This window comes from Lynx canadensis, chromosome B1 (genome assembly GCF_007474595.2).
Source record: "Lynx canadensis isolate LIC74 chromosome B1, mLynCan4.pri.v2, whole genome shotgun sequence".
Classification (NCBI taxonomy): domain Eukaryota; kingdom Metazoa; phylum Chordata; class Mammalia; order Carnivora; family Felidae; genus Lynx; species Lynx canadensis.
In genome coordinates, this window is record NC_044306.2 from 75,954,907 (window position 1) to 75,967,620 (window position 12,714).

Here is a 12,714-nt window from a genome sequence, read left to right on the forward strand (position 1 = left end):
CCAAAAAACTTCCATCCATCAACCTAAGTCAATAAGCCATGAATTATTGAGCTCACAGGATACAGATCATGAATATGTATGTGTGTGTTTAGGAGACAAGATTGTAAAACAAACGGGCTCCACCGTGGTTTAGAGGAAGCCAGCCACACGTGCCTTTAAGGAAATGGCTGAAATTATTCTACCCATGTATATTGTTCAAGCATGTAGCACACAAGAGATGGTGGGAAATTGGGTTTTCTGGTAGATTTTTTTGACTTCTTTTCCAAGCATCCTTGTACGGAGTAACTTGCTGAATGAAACACAGCTGGCTGCTCTTCACAAAAACCAAAGGTACAGGCTTTCTTTGAGGTCAGTTATTACTGCTAATGTCTGTGAGCTGCCTGCAAAAAAGCGGGGTATGTAATTATTTTTCCTTCTCTCTCTCCCTTCCTTCAGCACACTCCCCTGTCAAGGTCTCCTGTCAATTTCCTAGCGGTCTCCAAATAAGGGAGCCAAAATAACCCACAGAACAGAAGAACATGCTAGTCCACAAGACACTTGACCAAAATAATACGACTGAGCCTGGGATGCTATTCGCGCACCCTTTCTCCTCCAAATGCCTTGCCAGTCCCCTCTTCCTAACCCCGCCACGGCCAGGACAAGCACTAACGCCACCTTTGGCTGCTACTGCCAGCAGTCTGCCGGTCTCCCGCCAGCCCAGGAGGCCTAAACGACACACCTGCACAGAGATTCTTCCAAGCTAGTGACAAAGTCAACCAGCCTGCCTCACTTCCGTTTTTATCTGCTACTCCCCAGCCTGATCACCGCATTCAAAAAATGACCAGCACCAACAACAAAGGGTCTTGATAATCCCCTTACTAGGCCTCTCTACCTAGGGACTTCCTTCCAGTATTACCACCATCTTCAAACATTTAGGGATCACCTAACGAATACAGGACACCATGCTGCCTCCTACAGTACAGGTTAGCAACCTTTTCCTGTAAAGGGCCAGAGAGTAAATATCGTAGGCTTTGTGAGTCACATACAGGCTCTGTCATATACTCCTTTCTTAAAAAAAACACTAATTGAGGGGTGATGGGGTGGCTCAGTCGGTTAAGCATCAACTCTTGATTTGGGCTCAGGTCATGATCTCACGGTTTGCGAGTTCAAGCCCCACGTGGGGCTCCGCGCTGACAGCATGGAGCCTGCTTGAGATTCTCTCTCTCCCTCTCTCTCCCTGCCCCCCCCCCCACTCCACTTGCTGACTCTCTCTCAAAAAAAATAAATAAACATTTTTAAAAAACAATATTTGAGAAAGGTGAAAAACACTCTTTTAAAAAGAAATTTTGGTAAAACACACATAATATAAAATTGCCATCCTAACCATGTTTAAGTGGACAGGTCAGTAAAGTACATCCGCACTGTTGTGCAATGTATCTCTAGAACTCTTTCATCTTGCAAAACTGAAACTTCTATACTCAATAAACTCCATGTTCCCCCAGGCTCCCCGCAAACACCGTTCTATCTTCTGACTCTATGAATTTGACTACTATGTGGAACCATACAGCATTTGTCTTTTTGTGACTCATTTATTTCACTTGGCATGCTGTCCTCAGGGCCCATGTATGTTGAGGCCTGTATCAAAACTTCCTTTCCTTCTAAGGCTGAATAATACTCCATTGTAGGTTTATACCATATTTTGTTCATCCGTTTATCTGTAGATGAATGTAAAAGCATTCTTAACTCACAGGATATACAAAAACAGGCCATAGTCTGTTAGATTTGGCCCATAGATCATAGTTTTCCAAGCCCTGCTCTGGAGGCATAAAAGAGCATTACAACACAGAGGTCGTAGGACTTTCTCAGTCCATGGCACCTTCAGTGCATCAGTAATTTTTTCACAGCACCTCTAGGCCAAAAGAAATACCCAACCATCCCATTTATTAAGTATTTCAGTCCAAACAACTTAATATGTACTTAAGTCCTAACAACTTACCTCCTGTTGGGCACTCAAACCTCGGAATCAGACTGGACAATACCACGTCATTCCACGTTCCACAACGATTTTCAGGTGATACTTGATTTTTATGTACAGCACCCACCAAAAACTCAGTTTTGCAAAAGCACAATCATATTGAAAGGAATGTATATTTAATACTGAAACTCAGCAATTCCAAGCCAGTAATTCATGTGGTATCTGACAGACGTCACTGTACTTCCCTCATAAATTTAGAGTATTTCACCGAGACCTGGCACACTGTTTAGGAACTGCAGCTGATAGGATGGAGGCAGGGAAACAGAGTCAAATGCCAAGGATACATCAAACAACAGAAAGGAGAATAGGCTCATGGATAAAAGATTGACGCAGACACTAAGCTACAGATTCTAGAAAAGGGAGATGCCTGGAACCCACAAAGTCAGGGAAAGCCACAGGGAGGAGTGGGACTTCAGCTGGTCCTTGAAGAGACAGTAAGACCTGACAAGAGAAGAGGAAGAAAGAGAAAATTCCAAGCAAAGGAAATAGGCTAAGTATAGGAGAGGTTCTGAAGCAAGAAGGAGGATGGCCTGGAGTGGGGGTGAGGGGGCACGGTGCAAGGTGTGGACTGAGGAGACCGAGGGAAATGGGGCCATTTCAGGTTTCAGAGGGAGGGTAATGGCTTTAAAGATATGTTTAGAAAGCTTAACCCAGCCATACGTGTGAGACAACCTGAGGAAAGAAGTTGCAGCAACAAGACGTGTGAGCAGACAGTAACCCTGGTCAAGGCACATGGAGACAGGACCTAAAGTGCCCATGTTGGGAGAAGAAACAAAAGGATCACACAAAAGAACCTTATGAAGAAAGGTTAACAAAGGGGGTAGTAAGAGAAAAGGTTCAAAAACAACCAGGCATCTAGGCCAGGTAACTAGGAAATAAACGACGTGCAGAGGAGGAGCTAAGCTGGACTGGGGCGAAAGCTACGAGTTTGGCTTCTGATATTCTAAATTTGAGGAACACAGCAGGTCGCTTAGGCAAAGATATCCAGCCGGCGGTGGAGGATTTTCAGGCCATCTGTGTAGTTCATTGCGGGTGTAGGGGTTGATCAGCAGAAGACCAAGCCCCATGCATGCCCATTATTTAGAGAAGGAAAGGGGAAAGTTAAGTCTGTGCGGCCAACAGACTACAGGAGAACCAGGAGAGTCCACGGAGTGGACATCAAAGGGGAAAGGAGGTTACTAGGGAGTCAGAAGTCTTGGATTTGTTAATAAAGCAATTTTTTCAAATCCCAATAATTTTAAACAAAAGTTTAAGTGCATTTAATGATCCAGCAAGGGGAAAGCTGGCAGGCATACATAAAAAAGAAAAGCAGTCATCTCTTTCAGTAGTTTGAAAGGGTTTTATGGGTAGCAAGAGAGATAATATCTTCTCTTTAGGATCCTTCTTCCTTGTATCCCTATTTTCTTCAGCCCTTCCTTTCTCCTGAGTCCCCTTTCTTTCTGTTTTCTTTCAGTTCACCCCCACACATCTCAAAACGCCAACCACACCTACTGCCGTATCTTGTCACCGCCAGACGGGTCCTGAGCCCAATCTCCCAGCTCCCTCTGCACTGAAACTGCTCACTATGGATGCAAATGCTCACCTGCCCTGGGAGTCAGACCAGGGTCTTTGCCCAGTCCTCATTCTCCCTGTCCCCTTGTGTACACCACAGCGCTCCGGTCCGCCCCGAGCCCGGACTCCCGCTGGAGCTCGCTTCCTGAACGTCCTTCCCCACCTGCTCACCTGCAAGGTTCAGCCCCAGGTCACTCATGTCACTCTCTCCCTAACTACTCCACCTTCTGTGTCCACCCCACACCTTCCCCCACCTGCCTGGCTTCCTTCTCTGGGACAGCACTTATGTTAGTCCATCTTGCTTCACATTTGTGGTAAACATGTCAGGATCCTAGGTCCCAGATTATAAACCCCATGGAGACAAGAAGGTTTTCAGGCAACTTCATTTCCCCATAGGGTCTGGTACAGACCTTTGCTTCCGGTGCACAATCACTAAGTGGTCTTAGAACACACAATATTATCCTCTGACTGCATAGGAGACGGCAGAATTTGTCCTGGAATAACTATGATAGCACCTTTGCACATAACGGCACATGATTCTCAGAATGCTCTCATGTTTGCTCTCCATTCCCTGCAAGGAGGAAAGAGGAGTTTGCTGTTCCCATTGTGCAGCTGAGGAAACAGACTCAGAGAGGCTAAAAACTTTGCACAACGTGACACAGCAGTAAATTTGAGAGCCAGGGCTAGAATTCAGATTTTCTGATTCACGGTCTAGTACTCTTCCAGCGCACACCCTGCTTCTGCCTGTGCTTTAGGTAATTTTTCGTTGTTTATTCATATCTGGTATATCATTAGCATATCTGCCTGTCGCATTAAAGTCTAACTATGATTTCAGGTTCCAGAGAACAAGGATCAATACATAGAAACAGGCAGTAACTATAAAGTATGACAAGTGGACTTCTGTGTTTCTAGAAATTTTTAAACCACATTTTACTTAAGCACTAAATCCAAATACACTCTACAGTTGTCTGTTCCTACAATCGACACTCTAAAGTGCTGATACTAGTAAATACATGTGCTGAATCACCTCTGTTCGCCTCTCCATATCTGCTCTCCATCTTTTCCACCATGCTCTGAGCCCCAGATGACCTGTATGGACCACTTTCTTTCCACAGTTCCCTTGCTATCTGGTTTCCATTTGGGTTCACTCAAAGGGAGTCCAGCAGGAGACCAGAGGGAAGGAGGAGAATGAAATTGGCTATTTCTTCCCTTGCCTCCCTCTCTGAGGCACTGCCTCAGATTGGCTGTGACCCACACCTGAAGTTTCTGGTTCTATTCAGGTGGCCCTCTCCACACAGCTCTCTCTGACACTTTACAAACACATTCAGTCCTAGGGATGGTAACCATGGTCAACTTGCCCACAAATTCTTTGACATTCCTAGTATCAAAAGGTGGGGTCTATGTCCTTTCCCCTTTAAAAGGGGTGGACTCTGACTTCTATGAATAATAATAAAATATGCCAGGAGTAACACTGTTTCAGTTTCCAGACTGACAGCTTCTACTTCCTGTCTCTTGAGCCCCCAGCAAACAAAAAGAAATCCATCTATCTGCAGTTGCCATATTGAGACAAAGCCCAAGCCAGCCCTGTGAAGAAACTGTGTGGGATGAGGGAAAGAGGGAGAGGGAGAAGGGGGATGAAGAGAAAGAAACCCATCGTTCCAATCAGCCCCAAGATATTCAGGCCCCAGCCACCGTACTCATCCCAGCTGAGGTCCCAGATATCAAAGAGCAGAGAGAGATGAGCCATCCCCACTGTGCCCAGCCTGAATTCCTGAACCAAAGAGTCGTGCTTTACACTAATACATGGTTGCTTCAAGTCACTAAGTTAGGGAGAATTTACTACATAGGAGTAGATCACTGAAACACCATACTCTTGTAACCAGTCCCCCCACTGCCCAATTTGAGTGCCATCTGTTCCTTCTGGGCCCTGACTGATAAAATACATATGACAGACATTAGGGTCATATTGTAATCACACTGCAGACTTCTCTTCTTCTAGGAAAATGGTAGAACTGCACCTCCCTCTGAGATGTGGCCTGGTGACTTGCTTTGCTTTAGACAACAAAATGTGAATGGAAATGACATGGGTCACTTCCAGATAAGAGCTTCAAGAGCCAGTGGACCATTTACTGTGTTCTCTTCCTCTGACATTATGTGCCCAGCTATCAGTTCCAGATGGACCCCCACCTTGGGTCCCTGAGTTAGAAGAACATGGAGGAACGCTAGCTGCAAACTGCCCGCCCCACACCCCAAGATGGACAAGTAGTGTGAACAAATAATAAGTATTAGTTTTTTCAGCCCCTGAGATGTTAGCGTCATTTGCGACTGCAGCATACTCATCGTGACTGACATAGTACACTCCTTCGTCAAGTGAATCCTGACCAAAGCAAACCCTTGCCAGTGGAGACCATTTGAACTCCTGAATATTCTGTACACAAGGAAGCAAGTATATAGGTCCATCGCTTTCACATCTATAATCAGGAAAGCATGGAAATCAGTCAACCATTTGGAAACATGGGAACCCACCTCTTAGACTTCCATCTACAAGGAGTGAAAGAGACCAAGGGTCCCTGCTACTACACTCAGAAGTCCTCGCCACATATCCCACAGGCGGCCCCCATAGTGACTGAGTGCAGCAGGGACACCAGGCAGACCTGTCCCTGGGAGACACAGGCCTCCTCTGATGGGCCTCCTCAGACTGCACAACACCGAAGGACACTCCCAGCCAACCTCCCTCTCTCTACTTCACTTGGGGTCAGATTTGCACTGAGGTCCGACAACTCCCAGCCTTCCCCACCTTGCTGCCTATTTTCTCTCTCGCAAGCATTTCCCCTAATAAAATCCTTGCATGTTTAATCCTGTCTTGGCATCTGCTTCTCTGAGAACACAGACTAATACAACCACACCAATGAATATTCAGCCTTGAAAATTTAGTTTTAATAAATTAAATATACAGAAACAAGAGAACTACTCTTACTGGTTAAGGGCTGCCTAAAGTCATAAATAACCAGTTTTGTACAACACAGTGTCTAGATCAAACTAATTCCTAAATCATCCATATTAACATGGTATCATTTTCTCTAGTATGACTTTTACAAAGTATGATTTTAAACCTATCTCCAAAAATTGATCCTTTCCTAAATGTACAAAACAGGCTTCCAATCCCTTATTCAAAATCCTGGAGACCATACATACATTGGAACTCAAACTTTTCATAGTTTAGAAAAGTAAATTTGCAGGGTGCCTGGGTGGCTCAGTCGGTTAGGCGTCCGACTTTGGCTCAGGTCATGATCTCGCGGTCCGTGGGTTCGAGCCCCGCATCAGGCTCTGTGCTGACAGCTCAGAGCTGGGAGCCTCCTTCATATTCTGTGTCTCCCCTCTCTCTGTCCCTCCCCGCTTGCACTCCGTCTGTCTGTCTGTCTGTCTCTCTCTCTCAAAAATAAATAAACATTACAAAAATTGTTTTTTAAGAAAAGTAAATTTGCCATATTTGACTAACCCAGCGGATCTGAGGCAGCACCTTATAACCAAATATATTAGTATTCCTTCCACAGAACATACACATGTTAACACAAGTGGAATAAAAACAAATAGTCTCAAGATAGTTCAGGGGAGGGTTTACCACAAAATGAGTTCAGCAAAGGTTAGGTTGTGCTGCCACATGAATTATTTAAAAAAAAAAAAAAAAAGGTTTTCCAAGCTTTTTGAATTTCTGACTTGAGGATAAGGGATTATGGATGAGTATATCCACACTACAGAAAACTATGCAGCCCTGTGAAAAAAATCAAATATGCCTCTGCGCTAACACAAATATGCCTTTGCGCTAACAGGCCACAGTGTTGGATGGAGAAAGCACCTAGTGGAACAACTTGCAAAGGCAACTTTACATTGTGCACATACTGACTTGGGAGAGGGATGGTAGAGGCGACCTTCGCCTGTCAAGCAGCAGCACCCCACCTCTCATTACTCGCAGTCCTTCGTGATGACTTCATCTCTGGTTAGGAAATGCCATAGAAATAGTTTATGAGAATTGATTGTGATGTAGGAATATTTTTAACTATGAATTTATTTATATTATTTATGAGAGAGAGAATGAGTTCACCCCTGCAAACTGCCTACGTGGATGGGACGGACAGTAACTAAAATACTATGCATAACTTGGGAGCTGAGATAGTACACCATGGAAATTTATTTAGGATACTAAATTAGGCTCCTCTCCTAGGGCAAGGGACACAAAACATGAAAAAACATACACTGGAGCCTCTACAGTAGACCTGAGACTTCCAGCTATCCTTTCCCATATCAAAGGAGAGGCCACAGGCTATTGGAGGTGAGTGTTCCCCCAGGAATTCCTCTAGAAACACCCCATTCTGGACTTCCTCACCTGCCTCGGGGGCTCCTGTCCTGCCACTCATGAGAGGCACCTTACCTCATCAACCACTGAGGCAGCCAACAGTCAGGGGAGAGATTGTTTACCCTCCCACCTTGCCCTGCTTCCTTCCTAAACCTTTTCATTCTAAATGATAAAAAACCACAAAGGAGAAAATATTGGAAAGCAAGAAGAAAAATTAATTAGGGAGGAAATATTCTCCCTGGTCTCTAAATAGCCCTGGGAGAAACTGTCTGTAATGGATAAAAGTTAGGGAATTTTAGTTAGGGGTTGGAAATTCACATCCAATACAGTAACATTCACTTTGCATTTTATTTATTCAGTAGTGACGGTATTGTTTTTTATCACAATAAGGATGTATTTCTGACTTCCTGATTTTAAAAAACCTCATATTTTAATTACAGGCATAATAGAGGGCAATATTAATTAATATACATAAAGTGCTATTAGTATTCTCTTTGCATGGCACCTTAACAAACATCCTTCCGTTTGGGCACTGTTTATTCAACCTCCCGAGTCCAAGGCTCTGTCCTTGGCATAGAAGATACACCAGTGAACAAAGCAGGTCTGAACCTTACCCACAAGAAGCAGGCAAACCACTGTGAAGACAGCCATTAAACAAGCTGTTGCACATTTAATGATTTGATTCCACTTCTGGTAAGTGCTATGAAGGAGTAGTACAGAGTGACCAGTGAGGTCCCTGTAACAGTCTCTGAGGTGGATCTCATTCTCAATTATGGACAAAGAGTTATCATTAATATTTGTAACATTAAGGTATGATAATTATAATAATGTAAAATATCCTGAACAAATAATCATGATAATTATCACTATTATAATAATGACTTGGGAAATTATTTTATATCAACTGGTCAATGAGGAAAAGCATGGGAATAAATGAGGAAGAAAGTCTAAATGTGTGAGAGAGTATAATTACTGCCAAAGAATTTCAATAGCAGCATTGTATTCCTTCATAGAGGAAAATGTCTCCATGTAGAGGCTTAGAGACCTTCAATACAAGACATCCACCCCACCTCCAGGACAGCAAGGTACTAAAAGAAAGACAATCTGGAAACAAACATGAGCTTTGTATTTTCCAAAGATATATCCTGTGTTTTCCAAGACAGATTTCATTTTGAACACTTGGTCCCTTTGTGCCCATTAACCACTAAAACCATCTGGAAATATCAATATTTTGAGGTTTAAACCACATCCAAGATGACCTCCTGAACCTAGAAGTAGCACAAAAGTCCCAGTCAGACCAAAAATACTGTTTTGCAAAATAGTGCAGCACTAAATGGTAAAAGATGAACATTTTCTATCAAAACTGTTGCTCTAAACTAGAAACCCCATTGCCATGGCTTCAAAGCTGCCATAATAACGTATTCTTCAATTCTGTAAAATGAGAGCCCATGGAAATGGTACTTTCAGAAGTAGAAACCTGGGCATCCCATCAACACATGTGATAAGTTGTTTCTTGCTTATCTCCCCACATGCACTGGCAACTCTAGTAACTCCACAAAGATTCTATGAACTAAATACTCTATGTGTCTCTTTACTCAGTGAAGAAAAACTCCTTGTAATTAGAATTCTAGGTGCATGGGTGTCTCCGGACAGCTCACAATGGAAAAGATACCAGTTGATTTATTATATGAAATGAGTGCATCATAAGGAATTCAGAGTGGTGTTAATGGGACAGCCAATCTTTGCTGGGACCTTAAGTTGCTTCGCTTTAATTTTTGCTGTCACACAATTGTTATAATAAAAAATTACGTTCAGGGCGCCTGGGTGGCGCAGTCGGTTAAGCGTCCGACTTCAGCCAGGTCACGATCTCGCGGTCCGTGAGTTCAAGCCCCGCGTCGGGCTCTGGGCTGATGGCTCAGAGCCTGGAGCCTGTTTCCGATTCTGTGTCCCCCTCTCTCTCTGCCCCTCGCCCGTTCATACTCTGTCTCTCTCTGTCCCAAAAATAAATAAACGTTGAAAAAAAAATTAAAAAAAAAATTACGTTCTATTAAGGAGATGACGAATCTATGACACTTGTGCTACCACTGCCCCTTTCCCCACCACAGTAAACCTTTCACTCTCTAGAACAGACTTGGCCTCAGAGGACAGCTTAACAGAGAGTTCCAAGTAGCTACTCCCCATGAACTGAAGGAAACGCAATAGTCAGAGTCATTTGCTAATCCTCACATAGACTATCTTACTTAACATTCACAATGCTGGGTTCTATGACACCAGCTGGATTCCATCAGACTTAAACTGTTGCCATTGTTAAGACCTATCTTTGGCACAAAAACAGACACATAGACCAATGGAATAGAATAGAAACCCCAGAATTAGACCCATAAAAGTACGGCCAACTAATCTTTGACAAAGCAGGAAAGAATATCCAATGGAAAAAATGGTGCTGGGAGAACTGGACAGCAACATGCAGAAGGATGAAACTAGACCACTTTCTTACACCATTCACAAAAATAAACTCAAAATGGATAAAGGACCTGAATGTGAGTCAGGAAACCATCAAAACCCTAGAGGAGAAAACAGGAAAAAACCTCTCTGACCTCAGCCACAGCAATTTCTTACTTGACACATCCCCAAGGGCAAGGGAATTAAAAGCAAAACTGGACTATCGGGACCTCATGAAGATAAAAAGCTTCTGCACTGCAAAAGAAACAGTCAACAAAACCAAAAGGCAACCAACGGAATGGGAAAAGATATTTGCAAATGACACATCAGACAAAGGGCTAGTATCCAAAATCTATAAAGAGCTCACCACACTCCACACCCGAGAAACAAATAACCCAGTGAAGAAATGGGCAGAAAACATGAATAGACACTTCCCTAAAGAAGACATCCAGATGGCCAACAGGCACACGAAATGATGCTCAACGTCGCTCCTCATCAGGGAAATACAAATCAAAACCACACTCAGATATCACCTCACGCCAGTCAGAGTGGCCAAAATGAACAAATCAAGAGACTATAGATGCTGGAGAGGATGTGGAGAAATGGGAACCCTCTTGCACTGTTGGTGGGAATGCAAACTGGTGCAGCCGCTCTGGAAAACAGTGTGGAGGTTCCTCAAAAAATTAAAAATAGACCTACCCTATGACCCAGCAATAGCACTGCTAGGAATTTACCCAAGGGATACAGGAGTACTGATGCATAGGGGCACTTGTACCCCAATGTTTATAGCAGCATTTTCAACAATACCCAAATTATGGAAAGAGCCTAAATGTCCATCAACTGATGAATGGATAAGGAAATTGTGGTTTATATACACAATGGAGTACTACGTGGCAATGAGAAAGAATGAAATATGGCCTTTTGTAGCAAAGGCCTTTTGTGGGTGGAACTGGAGAGTGTTATGCTAAGTGAGACTCTTAAAAACTGAGAACAAACTGAGGGTTGATGGGGGGTGGGAGGGAGGGGAGGGTGGGTGATGGGTATTGAGGAGGGCACCTGTTGGGATGAGCACTGGGTGTTGTATGGAAACCAATTTGACAATAAATTTCATATCTAAAAAAAAATTAAAATTAAAAAATTAAAAATTAAAAAAATTTTAAAAAAGACCTATCTTTGATATTGCTGAGGAATGTGAATGGAATGAGAAGAAAAATGAAGCTAAGGTCACTATCAAGTCAATTACACTGTTCACCTTCCTCAAGGTGTTGTACCATAAACAGACAAGATTACATTAGCCAGTCACTGACCTTATGGAGCGCAGGAGCCAAGACCGGTACCAAGAACCCATTGTAAATATAATTAACAAGCTGATTGCGAATCAAGGGGTGAGCCACCTAAGAGAGAAACAGGTAGTCATGAAAAAGACAAAGAGTTTAATCTTTAGGTCTTCTTAAAATCACACATTTCTGTGAACATCCTACATTAAAAAAGGAAATTCATATTTTGGCCATTTATTCCATGGTTAAAAAGTAATTCAGACTTCAAACCACTATGTAATTTTTTTCAGATGGTTTATTCCAGTATAAACAGCTTGGACTTTCAAATTTAAAAATTGGTAACTTTAGGGGTGCCTGTGTGGCTCGGTCACTTAAGCATCCGACTCTTGATTTTTGGCTCAGATCATGATCTCAAGGTTCATGGGATCAAGTCATACGTTGGGCTCTGCACTGACAGCACAGAGCCTGCTTGGGATTCTCTCTCCGTCTCTCTCTGGCCCCCCACCCCATTCACACTCTCTCTCTCAAAATAAATAAATAAACTTCTGAAATAACTGATAATTTCAAGTTTCTACTTGAAAACAGATAGTGGATTGAATATGTATAAGGACACATAAATAAAAATTAACAAACTATAAAGTATATTTTTGCCCCATAACTTCACCTATGTCCCATCTCAACTTCTGACTAATTAAAAAAAAGAGTACAACTACTAGAGTGGACAATTCAATACATTTATTTTGCTAGCAGAAAGAATTCATGTTAATGATGGATTTTCTGACATTTATACTGAGGGGAAGGCATGTAGAAAATCTTTTCATAAAAAATAAGATTCTGTTCAAAAGTTGAAAACATTACCAGAGGTACAACTCTTCCTATGTTTGATTTTTAAAATATATTTAGCATGGATAACACTTTACTAATATCTTTTATGAGTAATCTTTTCAGTAATACCTCCAAACAAAAAAATCTTAAAACTATATGGCCTCAATTTCAAAATATAGCATGAAATATATCATTTCTCTGTCTTTAACCATGCCTGTTAGCTTTTACTTCTCTTTCTTAAAAAAAAAATA

General features: G+C 42.5%; 1 protein-coding gene across 1 annotated transcript in view; it reads right to left on the reverse strand.

Moving 5' to 3' along the window:
* FAM160A1 (family with sequence similarity 160 member A1) overlaps nucleotides 1-12,714 on the reverse strand; it is a 244,720-nt gene that overhangs the window by 52,147 nt on the left and 179,859 nt on the right. The window contains exon 6 of the mRNA XM_030312922.1: nucleotides 11,669-11,755. Within this exon, the coding sequence (XP_030168782.1) occupies nucleotides 11,669-11,755 (87 nt within the window). The remainder of the gene's footprint in view (nucleotides 1-11,668; nucleotides 11,756-12,714) is intronic.